General features: G+C 44.9%; 2 protein-coding genes across 3 annotated transcripts in view; one reads left to right on the top strand and one right to left on the bottom strand.

The window, feature by feature from the left end:
- The window catches only part of PCNX2 (pecanex 2), a 162,995-nt gene extending 148,245 nt beyond the window's left edge, over nucleotides 1-14,750 (top strand). The window contains exons 29-34 of the mRNA XM_064158542.1: nucleotides 1,060-1,204; nucleotides 1,815-2,045; nucleotides 2,704-2,978; nucleotides 4,143-4,327; nucleotides 9,429-9,877; nucleotides 13,365-14,750. Coding sequence (XP_064014612.1) covers nucleotides 1,060-1,204; nucleotides 1,815-2,045; nucleotides 2,704-2,978; nucleotides 4,143-4,327; nucleotides 9,429-9,877; nucleotides 13,365-13,538 — 1,459 coding nt within the window. The 3' untranslated portion in view covers nucleotides 13,539-14,750. The remainder of the gene's footprint in view (nucleotides 1-1,059; nucleotides 1,205-1,814; nucleotides 2,046-2,703; nucleotides 2,979-4,142; nucleotides 4,328-9,428; nucleotides 9,878-13,364) is intronic.
- The window catches only part of NTPCR (nucleoside-triphosphatase, cancer-related), a 37,132-nt gene that overhangs the window by 4,898 nt on the left and 16,604 nt on the right, over nucleotides 1-15,630 (bottom strand). Inside the window, exon 6 of one of the 2 annotated variants that reach the window (XR_010305581.1) lies at nucleotides 2,698-2,929. The exons of the other annotated variant lie outside the window; for it this stretch is intronic. The gene's annotated coding sequence lies outside the window, so the exon portion shown is untranslated. The remainder of the gene's footprint in view (nucleotides 1-2,697; nucleotides 2,930-15,630) is intronic. 2 annotated transcript variants of the gene reach the window in all.

Here is a 15,630-nt window from a genome sequence, read left to right as displayed (position 1 = left end):
TATATTAAATGAAAAAGAAACCCAGCGGGTAATTGCTTTAGGGCTTGTTGTCTCAGTATGAAATGCCTGTCACTTGATTCATGCTCTCACCTGGTTTGATTAGCAGTCCCTGAAACTTTGTACTCCTCTCAGTACATCTGGTTTAGTGTTCATGGCTGGGTTTGAATTTCATGACAATCTCAGTCTCGCTGAAAATATTTTTTACAGCTGGGTTAAAAAAAAATTAGCTTGCACAGAGAACTGCTGAGAATTACCAGGCCAAGCAGTGAATGTTCTAATGAGAGGCAGCTTCTGCTGCCTGCACAAGGATTGCAGAACAGCTGGCACTCTTTGACCTGCTCTCTTTGGCACAGCTCTGAAGCACCCTTGTTATGGTAGGCCTGATGGGCCAGAAACAGGCTTTTACATGTACTGGCTTCTCCTGTGGTAAACAAGGTACACACACTTAGCTTGTGCCTGCCTTGTGCAAGGCCTGTGCTTTTGCCAAATTTGGGTCATGACTGTGAAGAACCAGCTGTTATTAAAGTTAGTGGTTAGGGGTGGAGAGAGTTCTGAATATCAAAATTAATAAACAATATTAATTCTGGGAAAAAATAGCATCTCACATTAATTAATCCTGTGACCCAGCCAGCCATCCTTAGGACATCCTTTGTACTAGGTGCTACACTCTTCCACAGCCATTTGTTCACAGAGCAAGCCTCTACCTTATCCCAGACTTTGTCTTATGTTCAAGGTGAGTTGGGAGAATTGGCCATGGGGAGTAGGAAGAAGATGGATTAGTTAGACAGCAAGTTAGGGAGAGAAGTGCAGGCAGCCAGAGCCAGAGGGCAACTCTGTTATCTATATTTATGTTCTTGGTTTTATACATCTCAGCAAGCCTATGAGTGAAATAGACATCACCATTGTTTCCTTTTCACAGCCCATAATCTAATTCCTCTCACTAAAATGTCCCAGCTAGGCTCAAGACAGCACACTCAGCATGTGACCAGTGGCTGACAAGGGTCTGACCTGGTGAGACATGAATGATTTCTGCGAGTCACTGCTGGCTTTCTCTTACAGCTTGGACTCTTTTCTTTATGGGCTGCATGCACTATTCAAAGGAGACTTTCGCATAGCAGCAAAAGATGAGTGGGTCTTTGCAGACATGGATCTACTGCATAAGGTTGTTGCCCCAGCAATCCGAATGTCTCTGAAGCTACACCAGGTAGGGGTTTTTAATAATGTTTATTTTTAATTTGTACTACTGCATCTGTTTTGTATGGGAAACACAGGAAACCTATTGGGCAAAAAATAGATAAAAATTGTCTTAACTCAAGTTGTGCTAGAGGAGGTCTAGGCTGGATGTTAGGAGGCAGTTCTTGACAGAGAGAGTGATTGGCATTGGAATGGGCTGCCCAGGGAGGTGGTGGAGTTGCCATCCCTGGAGGTGTTCCAAGACAAGACTGGATGAGGCACTTAGTGCCATGGTCTAGCTGATTGGACAGGGCTGGGTGCTAGGTTGGACTGGATGATTTTGGAGGTCTCTTCCAACCTGGTTGATTCTATGATTCTATAAACTGGCAATCTCTGAGTGTCTTTGTCCAATGGAGACATGAGATCAGAACAGGTTGCAATAAAGCAAAACCTGTATGTTTCTATGATACCATTAAATGAATTTTCTACCTCCCCAAAGACATGCTGTATCAAATGGCAAATCACCTGGGAATTAGCTGACAACTGTTTCAGAAGAAGAGGATTTTGTTCATTAGTGATTTTTTTTTCAGTGTTTTCACAAATATTCCTGGCCTTTTGAATACTTTTTCCTCTACTACCAGGACCAATTCACCTGCCCAGATGAGTATGAGGACCCAGCAGTTTTGTATGAAGCTATCCAATCCTTTGAAGAAAAGGTTGTGATTTGCCATGAAGGAGACCCAGCCTGGCGCAGAGCTGTACTCTCCAACAGAGAGGAGCTGTTAACCCTGAGACATGTGGTAGATGAAGGAGCAGATGAATATAAAGTTATTATGCTCCACAAAAGCTACTTGAGCTTCAAGGTTATCAAGGTACATATAAAGTCCTCCTAATATTGCAGTACTTTAGGGCTGTGGTAACTAGTATTATTTCTGAGTAACCTGGACAAGAGGAGAGGCTGATTTTGGTTACCAAAGTAGAGTAGGCAGTGCAGGCTAAAGGAGGGAGGTTGTAGCCAGGTGGGGGTCAGTCTCTTCTGCCAGGCAACCAACAAGAGAACAAGGGGACACAGTCTCAAGTTGTGCTGGGGGAGGTCTAGGCTGGATGTTAGGAGGAAGTTGTTGCCAGAGAGAGTGATTGGCATTGGAATGGGCTGCCCAGGGAGGTGGTGGAGTCACCGTCCCTAGAGGTGTTCAAATAAAGCCTGGTTGAGGCACTTAGTGCCATGGTCTAGTTGACTGGCTAGGGCTGGGTGCTAGGTTGGACTGGATGATCTTGGAGGTCTCTTCTAACCTGGCCGGTTCTATGATTCTTCAGCTGACTTCTGTTTTGCACCCATATGTTTGTGTATCTGAAAGAATATTCCAGGCTTCAGCAGGGAGTAAGCTGCAGAAGTCCATAAAACCTCTTGGCATAAAGATATGAGGTGCTTGCACACATAGCTGCTGCCCTTCTACCTTGATAGCATAGTTCTGCATCTTAAGTAAGAAATGTTTTCACGTGATCCACGTGTATTTTACCTACCTGTAGGTCAACAAGGAGTGCGTTAGAGGACTCTGGGCTGGGCAGCAGCAGGAACTGATTTTCTTACGCAATCGTAACCCCGAGAGAGGAAGCATCCAGAACAATAAACAGGTCTTGCGGAACTTAATTAACTCTTCATGCGATCAGCCGCTGGGATATCCAATGTATGTTTCTCCTTTAACCACATCATACCTTGGAACACACAGCCAACTGAGGAACATTTGGGGGGGACCTGTCAGTTTGGACAACATTAAAAAGTGGTTCAGATCCAAATGGTTAAGGTAGGTGTTAAATTTTGGCTATGCAGATAAAGAACCTGCAAGTCTTGGTTCCACTGCATTTTCTGTTCAAAAAGAGCACTTCCATTCTGTTACCTGTGAGTAGAAAATTAATTGCATATAACTCAGGATGTAACAAAGTAGCCCTACAGATAGAGCAGAAATCAAATTCATGGCTTTTAAGCAAAGCTTTCTACATATTCAGCAGGATTAATTACCAAACCACTTAGCACTGCAGACACTTCTCTTGTTCCAGAGAATTTTAATGTTTATGCCTTGTAAATGAGAGTGTCATTTCTGAAACTTAGTGACATGTCAGAACATGACCAAATGTGTTCGTGGGTTTTGGTGGGTTATGCTCCATAACTTTGGCAGTACAGATGATTGTCCTCAGGTCCTTGTTCTTGACCACAAAACATCTCAAACTGTACTTGCTATCCATCAGTATTCTGATTTCCCCTAGGTGTGCATGATCGATACCTAACACATTCCATTTCTCATTGCTACATGCACTTTTCAGACAGCAATAACTGACTCATAACTCTCATCTCATTCCCACCACCTGCCCTGTCACTGCTGTGGCTGAGGAGAGGCAGGGGACTATGGAGAGACCTAGGGCAGCCAGCTTGCATTCTAAGGCCTGTGCTAAAATGCCGAGATTAAATATAGTGGCTTAATGTGCTAGTTTCCCATCATTCTCACTGAGCTCCCTCCAGCCCATTCCTCTTCTTTGCTACTAGGTTACCTCATGGAAAAGTTGATCTTTAGAAACCACTGTAACATTAGTCTCCTTCTCTGGAGACTTTCAAAGGCCATCTGGATGCATTCCTGTGCAGCCTGCCTAAAGTGATCCTGCTTTTGCAGGGGATTTGAACTTGATCAGTTGAGGTCCATTCCAACCCCTACAATTCTGTGATTAGGTAAGGAATCCTAAAGTTGTCTTGCAGGGTTCCAGAGCCACTTAAAACAGACAAAGATTTGTTTTGTGTCCTATACAATTTTGTTCCAGATAAGCTTAACATCATCATCCTTGTCATCTCATAAAGTGTCAAAAGATCTGCAAAGGTATGAGACGTTACAATTACATGTTTTGAGGACATCTAACATTGGTGGCACAAATTTGCATGCATAATAAATGCCTGATCATATGTGTGTTCCTGCAAACAGAATGCGGAAGGATTGCCACGCTGCTCACCACGAGAGAGGTAATGTTGAAGAGGTGGATAGTGGAGGGGGTTCTTCAGCCAGCAACAATTCCTCAGGCAATTCAAGCCAGAGCAGTAGCTCACAGCCCACCAGAGATGGAACTCCTCAGCTGCAAGGTTCATCTCAAGAGGTCCACCAACGTGCAGGTATTTGCACAATTTACTTGGCTTTTCCTGTACTCTTCTCCTAAGGGGCTGCATAGGTCAGGTGCTTTTGGGGTGTGCTCATATTCAGTGGAAAACTAATTTTAGAAGAGCTCTGTCTTTCCTAAAGACCAAGCACAGGTAGGAGACAGGTTCTTGATGCTGTTCCAGGTGTGAGAGTATAAGACAAATGCGATTCACTAAAGCTTCCACTGTCAAAACTCCTTTATGTGTAACTTTTGGTGTAAGTGATGTCACTAGCAGTGCCAGAATGGGAAATGCAGATGGCATGAAGTCTAGATATGTGATGCAGGGAGCCTGTACCACAGAGATTTTGGGCTTACTGTTGGCTGGGAACAGACAGAAGGAAAAGTACACAGAAATCTTAATTATCTTGGAAGGACCATGACGATTTGAGGAATTGCTTTGGCTGTTCATCAGTGCATGGGGAGAGCACATAGGAAATAACTTCTTATGTCTATACAGCAGTTACCAGGAGAATATTAAATGTTGCCAGTCATTCTGTCTGCTAACAGCCAAGCCCTTCTCATATTAAGTTATGGATTCAAAACTACTTCAGATGTATTCTCAAGGTAGAACTACTCATCTTTGCCTTGGAAATATACACTGCTGAGGGAGGTGTGTAAGCCCCAGTCCTGGAGGTCTTTAAGGTCAGGATGGGTGGAGCTCTGAGCAACCTGATCTAGTGTGAAGTGACCCTGCCCATGGCAGGGGGGTTGGTACTAGAAGATCCTTGAAGTCTCATTCAGCCCTGACTATTCTATGATTAAGTTTGGCAGTGAATCACTGTGAGACCTATTACTGTGGGTTCAAAACTTGCAATGTTTCTACAAGTTGTGGTGTTATCCTATAAATTAAAACAAAGAACTAGAGAGGTGTGACACTTGTTTTGTTTCCCATTAGATCATTTTGACCTATCAGTAAAGATCATGGACAAGACTGGAGAAAATCTTGCCCTGAATGTAAATCATGTTGTAAGAATAAAATAACTGCTGCTTTTAATTGAGTCTGGCTTTAAAAGAACTCCCATGTGCATACTCATAACTTGACACTGCAGTAATCAGAATGGCAAACTTAATTGTAAAATAATGATCCTGAGCATGCTATACGAGAATGAAAGTTAATTGTGAGTTATTTGCAGGAACATATTGGGTGCCCAGAAAACCACAATCAAGAGAAAAGGTCATGCTTAGCTAAGAAAAGTAACCTGGCTTTGAGGTAAAAATGAAGAAATGCACAGAAAATGCAAGGAGGTGGCAAATGCAAATCACTACTCAGTCCTGAGAGACTGTTAATAAGAGAATGGAACAAGGAGAAGTTTCTGGCTAGCACCATTAGGGACAAAAGGATGAAAGTGAGTTTGCGGATGTTTACTATTAAGGAGTATTAGAAGCAAAAGGAATCCTAACAGTGGCTTTGATCCAGCATGATGCAGAAAGGCAGAGCTGCCAATAATGGAGAAATGAGCAAAGAAGTATTGAGGAAAAATGCAGAAGATCTGATCACAAAGTAGTCATTTCCATCCTAACAGCTACAAAGAACGTGAAAGAGCCGCAATCGAAGCTGTGTGCTTAGCTGAGTAAATCCAAATGACTCATTCAAAGTGGTTTTTAGGACAGCTGGTAAAAAAGTAAGCTCTTGTTTGATCTTATTATTAGGTCTCTAAAGCAATACCAGAGGACTAGGAAACAACTTATGCTATGCCTGTTGTTAAAGGACTAGAATGAATAGGGTGGCCTGGGTAATGCATGTCTGTCGATCTGACTTTGGCTCAGGACAGTGCTGGCCTCCTACCATGCACAGTCCTAGGGCTCTAATTTTAATGAGGACATTTGTAATTCAGAAGTAGTTTAAAGAAGAGCCCAAAAATGATCAAAAGTCTGGGAAATAAATCCTGTAGTGAAAGATTATATTGTAAAAGATGCTTTTATCATAGTCTGTGGCAACAAAAGCTGACCAAGACAGTTGATTCGAGTAGATTTGTATTTAACAAAGCGAAACAAATTCCTATTTGAATCCAGGTGCACATTTTCAACAGTGAGAGTAAATATAAGTAGTGAAACAAATGGCTAGGAGTTGAGATGGATTCTTCACCACTGGAGACACTGGATGCATATCTTAAAAATAATCATAGTAATTAGTAATACCCTGTAGGAATTAATTCCTAGAATTTCTATGGCTCATGCTACATAGCACAGCAGACTTGATGATCACAGCTCAAAACCTATGAGTCAATTGTTTTCATATTTCACTTTGCAGCCTGGCGCCATCATGTCTGCAATGAAAGGCCTACAGAAAAGTGCAACCAACATCAGGAGCATTGGAAATGTGTGGGGTTCTCCCCCAAATGTCCTTATTTCATGCTGCAGTTTATAGAAGAGCCTTGATTTCCTAAGTTTTTTCAAGGACAGAGTTATTTATGTGTAGATGCGGGTGGTCTCCTGTCCAATGCTCTAACCACTGCGTTTGGGAGGAATATAGAATACTTTTGGACAGAGGTCAGCTTGGCAGTTTAAATCACAAGCAGATGTTTGGCCACGTTACTCACTGTACAAACTAACACACCGCAGCCCCTCTGTTGTTAATTCAAGTCCACTCTTTTTATTTGAAAAGAGTAATATATTAAAATAACCATCAGATGTAGAAACCAAAACACTTAAACACAGCTCTGGAGTTTGAAGAACCTGAATCCCTGAGGAGGCCACACGTACATGTGGCTACCAGGGCAGCAGCCAGGCCTGAGCTTTGCAGTGCACATCTGTGCTAGTCTGAAGCTAGCTAGAAAGTTTTGGTGAGAAGAATTAGACTATAGGCTGTGAAAAGGAAACAATGGTGAGATCTACTTCACTCATAGGCTTGCTGAGATGTATAAGAACAACACCACAAACATAGATAATAGAGTCTCTCTCTGGGCTTCAAGCTGCACTTTTCTCTCTTAGTTGCTGCCTGACTAATCCTTCTGCTTCCTAACCCCCTGGCTGACCCTCCAAACTCTCCTTGAGCGTAAGGCAAAGTCTGGGGTAAAGTAGAGGGGTGGGAAGAAAGTGGAAGTGTGGTTGGGAGCCCCTCCTGGGGACTCAGGTTTCTAGGAGGGCTGTTGTGTTTCTGTATTACTTTTTAACTTGTATATTTCTGTCTGTATTGCAAATACCTGCTTGTATATTGTGCTAAGCTGTAAATATAAAGCTTCATTCAATTTCCAGCTTGGCAAGTCTAGTCTGAGTGATTTTCTTAAGTGTGTGGGGTGGGTAACACCCAAACCATCACAACGTCCTCCTCATGATCACATTTGAGGTGCAGAGGGCACTGGCAGCGTGGTGCCCACAGGAGCCACCTGCATCTGTCTCTCAAGCAGTGATCTTGGGGCTCATATTACAGCAAATGCTGCTTTGCATGCCATCTTAGGGGAAAAAAAAACAAAAAGGAAGGTAATTTTTGTTTGGAATATAGAACTAAATATACATTATAAATGGAGTGTTAAAGTGTCCAGTTGCCAAACCAACTAGATTTTAGGCCACCTAAAGACCTTCAGGTAGGTTGTGGTCCAAGCTCTGCCATCTGACTCTATGCCAAGTTATTTAAATTCTCTTTGCTTCACCATCTGAAAAAGGGGCTAATGATACCAGCCTGCAGAAAGCAGGGCTGTGGATGTGAAACAGCAAGGTTCAGCTATCTAATCTAAGCAGTTTGGATATAAAATTCTGTGTAACTGGTTGGACTGGATGATCTTGGAAGTCTCTTCCAGCCTGGTTGATTCTATGCATCCTTTCACAGCCTGTAACCCTCCTGATTTCAGCACAGTCATGTTTCCAGAAGACAATGCGAGATTTCTGTCCTTTATGCTTGCAAAATTTCAGTATCTGGAGGCGTTTCAGTGCTTCTCTTCCCTCCATAGTTTGGGGATTGAGAAAAAAAATAAATTAAGAATTACCAACAACCTGAAAATGGCTGCCAGCAAAACTGATGTCTCTGTTGATGGTTCTCCACAGATTTTCAGGCATCAACTGGTTATAGCTAGGAAGCCAAAATGCCAGCTTGTGTTAACATTTGGAGTTTCCTGGGAAGCAAAAAAAGCCAAGCAGTGACTGGGTGTTTGCTGCATAAAGCCTGCGTTAGAGCCTTTCAGCAGAAACAGTAAATTCTGGAAGGGCCTGTGGTGCATGCCAGCCTGCTGCATGCTGTTTGCAGAGTGCCTGGGTGCAAGCAGGTAGCTCTGGGCTCACTGGCCCATACGTTGAAATATTTTTCATTCTATGCCTATTTAAGTATGTAAGCATAAGAAATACAGAACCTTTTTGTTTTAATGGCATCTGGTGTTGATATAAATGTTTAAAATAGGAGTTGCATATGTACAGGAAGATTGTCTAATACTTTACCTAATCTACTCTGTATCCAACATCAAGATGCTTCCCAGAATGGGACAAGATAGTTCTGTAGGTCTCATTCAGACCTTGCCCAGCTAAAAGTGTTCACATCTTTTCAGTCTGTAATATACTGTAAATACCACTCTTGGAACTAAGATATAGTTTATTAGTCTTTAAAACTGTCTTGTGACTTGAATGCTGTAGTCTTCAACTTAGTTGAATTCTCAAATCCTTACTCCATGTGTGCAGGAATAATTCTTTTTCATGTGCCATTGTTTTAATATCCAGCCGTGGTTTATTTTTGCACATAGCCATCTGAGGTGGATATTCAACATTTTCTACTTTAGTGTGGTTATGAAAGAGGAGTGGAGTTCTAGAGCAGCACTATAATCTATCATTCACTGGGCAAGTTAAAATGTAATGGCAGAAGAAGTATGAGCCTATGACTAGAATACTTCCCTTGGAGTGTCTTCTCATTTTCTTCTCTTTTGCCTTAGTGCAGAACCACTGCAGCTGTTCTGACCAGAAGTCAGAACCCTTGCAATAGGAAACACAGAAAGGTTCACAGGTGTAGAAATCTGGTATTTCTGTCAGGATTCTTAAGAGTGATAAAACCAGTAGCAATATGCCAACTCTAATGTGTACAGAAGGGACATTGTCAGCATCATGGAGTTCATAAGGATGCCATTCTCTTTAATATATTTATCTTTCTTTTAAAGGCAGGAGAAAGTCCAAGAGTCAGTCTGTCCAGGCACACGCTGCTTTAAACCAAAGGCCATCTCCTTCAAGTCACTCTGGACCAGTTGTAGAAAGCCGACAGCCCTTCATTCAGACATCTACATCTGCCCATGAAATTGCCCAAAGGCTTTCCAGTAGTCAGCTGTCCTTCCACAACTCTGCAACATCTGTGTTCTCCCAGTCCCCTGCTGTTCCTGTTGCTGGCCAGCTGACTGTGCAGGACAGAGCTGCAGCAATGCTTAGGTCCAGTCTGGCCTCTTCCACCAGCTCAACTCTCAGCCTGCTGTTTGGCAAGAGAAGTTTTTCAAGTGCTTTGGTGATTTCTGGCCTCTCAGCTGCAGACGGAGGTAACACCAGTGACACCCTGTCATCCAGCAGCATGAACATTGCCATGGGTCCATCTGCTAGAGCAGCAAGTCAAGCAACTCGGGTAAGGCTGAAGCCAAAATAGCATTAGTTAAGTGTGAGCTACAGCAATCCTATCAGGTTCTTGAGCTGTCTTCACCACTGTTTGGTTCTTTCTTTCTCACTGGTCTTTTCTGAAACAATGTCAGGATTTGGGTACTTGGATTTTGGTGCATCACAGTGAGAAGAAGACTTTGATATTAGTGGGTGTGCGTGAGAGTGATGTATTTATACATATTCACAGGTGGGCTGTTAAGTATGCACTTGAAATTGCAAACTAGGGCAGAGTCCTTCGTCCTTTCACTCACACTAGGGACTTAGGTCTACATTTTCTGCATCCTGGGTGATGAGTGCCATCATAAGCAGGCTATAGATATTCCTTGCTTGCTTATGAAGGACTTAATTTGTACACAGAGGGCCGGTTCCCACTAAACAGCGCATTAATTCTGTCCCTTTCTCTGACCAGAAATTCAGTCCTGTTGCTGAAAGGGTTAGTCAAAGGAGATCTGCAGGAAATATTACTCAAAGGAAACCTGCATGCTCTGTGATTCAGCATTTTCTAACAGCAAAAAAAGTACATAGAAAGAACCTCCAGCCTTCAGCCCAGTAGACTCCCAGTTCTAGTCTCACCTTCTCTGCAAAACTCAGTGCACACAGTGGCATTTCTGTTGCTGCACTGTGCACTTAAGAATGTTTCTTTAACTTTGGTTGCCATCAGTTGCTTTCCTGAACTTTGAACATTTTCACCTCACAGAGCAGTAACAGGAGGAGATGGACTAAAGGGCGACTGCAAAAAGTTTATAGCTTAATTGGCAACAACTCAGCCAGACTGATTCACCTTATCTAACTTTAAGCCATCTAAAATTTTGGGCATGGAGTCTCAGTAGATTGCCTCTATATTCAGTGGAGAGGGCAATCCACTTCATCTTCACAGCTGTTAGGAAGAAATCTTACCCTGGGACACTTTTATGTATCTTTCTGCCAGCCATTAACAGCCTAGATGGCACACTACATCGATAGGGTTAAATTGAGATGAGGCCTGGCTCAGAGTCCAGGTGCCTACCTGACTGAAATTGCTAAGGAGGAAGCACAGCACAGTTCTGGAAAGCTTTTACCCTTACAGTGGGATGACACTGCTCATAATATTTTCAGCCTGATAATTGCTTTCCAGTTTTGATGAAGTGGCTTCTTTCTAAGTTGGATTTAAAATCAGGTGTATAAAGCAAGCCCCAGAGAAACCCTATTTATCTACTTAGAAGTCAGCCCAGCTAGGAGCAGCATTTTGGACTGGATGACCTCCAAAAATCCTTTTCAATCAAAATTATTTTCCAGCTCTCCATACACGTACATGTGTGGTACTAAACTTCTAGCTCCTGGTCTGCTTTTCTTTCAGATGTATGTGTTACATCAAGTGTGACAAGGAACTCCTCAGAAGTCCCTTGTGAATAATACATGTTAAAATCCCATAGAGTTTCACAGAATGACATTCCTAATTCAGTGTTTACCTGTCATTTCAAAAATAGCTGCAGTGTTACTTAGAAACTTCCTAAACTAGTTGACTGACTCTTTCTCTTTCTTTCTCCCTCTTTCTTGTTTGCTTGCTTTCCCTCTTTCCTTCCCTCTTTCCTTCTTCTTTCTCTTTCTCTCCTTCTCTTTCTCTCCTCTTTCTCTCCTTCTCTCTCTCTCCTTCTCTCTCTCTCCTTCTCTCTCTCTCCTTCTCTCTCTCTCCTTCTCTCTCTCTCCTTCTTTCTCCCTTTCTCCCTCCCTCCCTCCCTTTCTCCCTCCCTCCCTTTCTCCCTCCCTCCCTTTCTCCCTCCCTCCCTTTCTCCCTCTCCTCCTACCTCCCTTCCTCCCTCCCTCCCTTCCTCCCTCCCTCCCTTCCTCCCTCCCTTCCTCCCTTCCTCCCTTCCTCCCTTCCTCCCTCCCTCCCTCTCTTCCTCCCTCCCTCCCTCTCTTCCTCCCTCCCTCCCTCTCTTCCTCCCTCCCTCCCTCTCTTCCTCCCTCCCTCCCTCTCTTCCTCCCTCCCTCCCTCTCTTCCTCCCTCCCTCCCTCTCTTCCTCCCTCCCTCCCTCTCTTCCTCCCTCCCTCCCTCTCTTCCTCCCTCCCTCCCTCTCTTCCTCCCTCCCTCCCTCTCTTCCTCCCTCCCTCCCTCTCTTCCTCCCTCCCTCCCTCTCTTCCTCCCTCCCTCCCTCTCTTCCTCCCTCCCTCCCTCTCTTCCTCCCTCCCTCCCTCTCTTCCTCCCTCCCTCCCTCTCTTCCTCCCTCCCTCTCTTCCTCCCTCCCTCCCTCTCTTCCTCCCTCCCTCCCTCTCTTCCTCCCTCCCTCCCTCTCTTCCTCCCTCCCTCCCTCTCTTCCTCCCTCCCTCTCTTCCTCCCTCCCTCTCTTCCTCCCTCCCTCTCTTCCTCCCTCCCTCTCTTCCTCCCTCCCTCTCTTCCTCCCTCCCTCTCTTCCTCCCTCCCTCTCTTCCTCCCTCCCTCTCTTCCTCCCTCCCTCTCTTCCTCCCTCCCTCTCTTCCTCCCTCCCTCTCTTCCTCCCTCCCTCTCTTCCTCCCTCCCTCTCTTCCTCCCTCCCTCTCTTCCTCCCTCCCTCTCTTCCTCCCTCCCTCTCTTCCTCCCTCCCTCTCTTCCTCCCTCCCTCTCTCCCTCCCTCTCTTCCTCCCTCCCTCTCTTCCTCCCTCCCTCTCTTCCTCCCTCCCTCTCTTCCTCCCTCCCTCTCTTCCTCCCTCCCTCTCTTCCTCCCTCCCTCTCTTCCTCCCTCCCTCTCTTCCTCCCTCCCTCTCTTCCTCCCTCCCTCTCTTCCTCCCTCCCTCTCTTCCTCCCTCCCTCTCTTCCTCCCTCCCTCTCTTCCTCCCTCCCTCTCTTCCTCCCTCCCTCTCTTCCTCCCTCCCTCTCTTCCTCCCTCCCTCACTTCCTCCCTCCCTCTCTTCCTCCCTCCCTCTCTTCCTCCCTCCCTCTCTTCCTCCCTCCCTCTCTTCCTCCCTCCCTCTCTTCCTCCCTCCCTCTCTTCCTCCCTCCTCTCTTCCTCCCTCCTCTCTTCCTCCCTCCCTCTCTTCCTCCCTCCCTCTCTTCCTCCCTCCCTCTCTTCCTCCCTCCCTCTCTTCCTCCCTCCCTCTCTTCCTCCCTCCCTCTCTTCCTCCCTCCCTCTCTTCCTCCCTCCCTCTCTTCCTCCCTCCCTCTCTTCCTCCCTCCCTCTCTTCCTCCCTCCCTCTCTTCCTCCCTTCCTTCCTCCCTTCCTTCCTCCCTTCCTTCCTCCCTTCCTTCCTCCCTTCCTTCCTCCCTTTCTTCCTCCCTTTCTTCCTCCCTTTCTTCCTCTCTTTCTTCCTCTCTTTCTTCCTCTCTTTCTTCCTCTCTTTCTTTCTTTCTCTTCTCTTTCTTTTTTTTCTTTCTCTCTTTCTTCCCCACTTTCTTTCTCTTTATTTCTCTCACTTTCTCTTTCTTCGTTCTCCTCTCTTTCTTCTCTCTTTCCTCTCTCTTTCCTCTCTCTTTCTTTCTCTCTCTCTCTCATCCCTTCCAGCAACTAACTGAGACCTGTGAATCCACTGATGCTACAGAGCCTAGACCCCGACGAGAGACAGGTGCAGCCCATGCCATATTCATGAGTCGGAACCTGGAGTGCAGAAGGGCCAGCCAGGAAGACATGGCCCTGGAGGACACCGCTTCTCAGCAAAGCCTGTCTGAGGAGCAGTAGGGATTATTCCTAGTGCAAGGGCCGCATGCTTCTTAGAAATAAAGAAAGACAGGTCAGGGAGCTGCCTATGGGTTTAGGGACTTTCAAATGTAACAGACAACCTCCAAATGTTTATTTTTCTAACTTCTACACAAGAATACTCTGGGGCAGACATTCTTCAGCTAAAGGCCTTGGTGTGAGTAGGATTGGAAGGTGCCCTAAAAAACACACAGTGCCACTTCATCTCAGGTTCTTGTAAACCCTGGAACAGTAAATACAACCTCCTTAATGTTCCTTTCCCTACAGCAGTTGGAATCACAAATGAATACAGTGGGAAACATGAACGTAGCTCAGTTAAAAGCACACAAGACATTTCCTTCCTGCCATAACTGAACAGCTGATTGCATGCAAACTAATTGGCATTTGATATATATCACATAGCAAAAGGTGACTTTGAAGAGAAGCAATGAATACATAAAATGACAGTACAACATGTACTGCAACCTCTGAGCTAAATCAGTAGTGGGTTTTCTTTCTTCCCACCAGCAAATCTCTTTTCTTTTTCCTTAACATGTTATGCAGGTGGCAACTCTGAATAGCAACATAGCATCACAGGTCGATATACTGCATGCAGCCATATTGAAGTATTGTGCGAACGAGCCATGCTACACAGAGTAATAAAAGCAAGTGTGAGAAAAGAAAGCTTTCAAAGCATATGGTGCACCTTATTTGCAAAGAAAGCAGCTTTGCATAAACAGCTGCTCTTAGATATTATCTCATGCTCCTGTGTGATTTACAGCAGTGTTCCTCAAATTCCAGGCAACGGCCCCCTTGGGAATTGCAAAAGGGCCCTGGGGAAACCTCTTCAAGGACAGGAAAGTGCAACGCAGGCTGTGAGTATTGTCTGGAAGTGTTTGTATTAGGAAGGGAACAGCTAAATGCCTTTAATTGCTAGACACAGCTCAGTGTCCATAAACACTTGTAGCCAGTAATTACAGAGGGCTCTGATTTCACTCCCCCAGAGAAACTGAGCTGCTGCCAATTTAATAGTTGCACGAAGACAAATGAAGCAAAAAGGGAGGCCACACTTTCACAGTTTGAGAAACACTGGCTTACAGGGACGCATGACTAATTTGGAAGCCAAAAGGCTGTAACAAATCCTTCCTCTACCATAGTGTCTAAACACACCCACCCATGTTCTCCTTTTATTTTAATTAAAGCACCCTGCAGTTATCGGTGTCTCGCTGTTCCTCTTTACTGTAACTACTATAGGTGGTTTCTAAGTCTCAACACAGTGATGTGCACCAGGCTGTCTTGTCCTGGTTAAGAAGAAAGATTTAACAAGATGCTGTAGCTAAGTCTCATTGTTTGGCAATACATAGTTGCATTCTGAGATTTCCCACTGTGCCACACTTAAGATGATAAGTGGTAGAACTAAATAAGACCTCGTGAAAATAAAATGATCCAAGTATGTTTTTGTGTGGTGGCAGTTTTGGGGGTTTATTATTTTCAATTGTTCTCACTTGCCTTACGAAATTGAGAAATCTATTGTTGTTCATTCACTTCAGATCTCATGAACTGACTACTTTGAAAGCTCAGCACAACCTAGGCAAAACTCTACTCCTGTTTGTTCCGGAGCACTCCAAAGTTCTCTCCTCTCCCCTCCCACTGCCCCTATGGGTTGAATGGGGAGGAGAAGGTGGTGCTGACCTGTGTGGGAGCCCGCGCTGGAATGGGGCTGGTGGCTGGCTGGGTTTTTGGCCCAGTATAAAATGGCAAATGGACACTTTATCTAGAAAAAGCATAAACAGAGCAAAGAAGAAGGTGCGAGGTAGTTCCCACCTTGACAGAGTTCCCAACAGGACAGGCTCCTGCTGTGACAGAATTCCTGTTTTGGACCGTCCCCGCTTTTGGATGGCTCCTACCTTTTTACACAGCTCTTGGTTTTACACCATCCCTTCCTCTGGATGGTTCTCCCCACTTAGCACCATTCTGAACAAACTTGCGAGCTTGGCAAATCCAGCTGCTGGCGGCACCCGGACCTGGCTACTCTTGGACCATATCACAGCCAATTTGCTGGCTGCTATTTCAAACTGGGGAGAGCCTAGCAGTT

This window comes from Pogoniulus pusillus, chromosome 18 (genome assembly GCF_015220805.1).
Source record: "Pogoniulus pusillus isolate bPogPus1 chromosome 18, bPogPus1.pri, whole genome shotgun sequence".
Lineage (NCBI taxonomy): Eukaryota > Metazoa > Chordata > Aves > Piciformes > Lybiidae > Pogoniulus > Pogoniulus pusillus.
The sequence above is the reverse complement of the archived record's forward strand: the minus strand, read 5'-3'. Positions and strand labels throughout refer to the sequence as shown.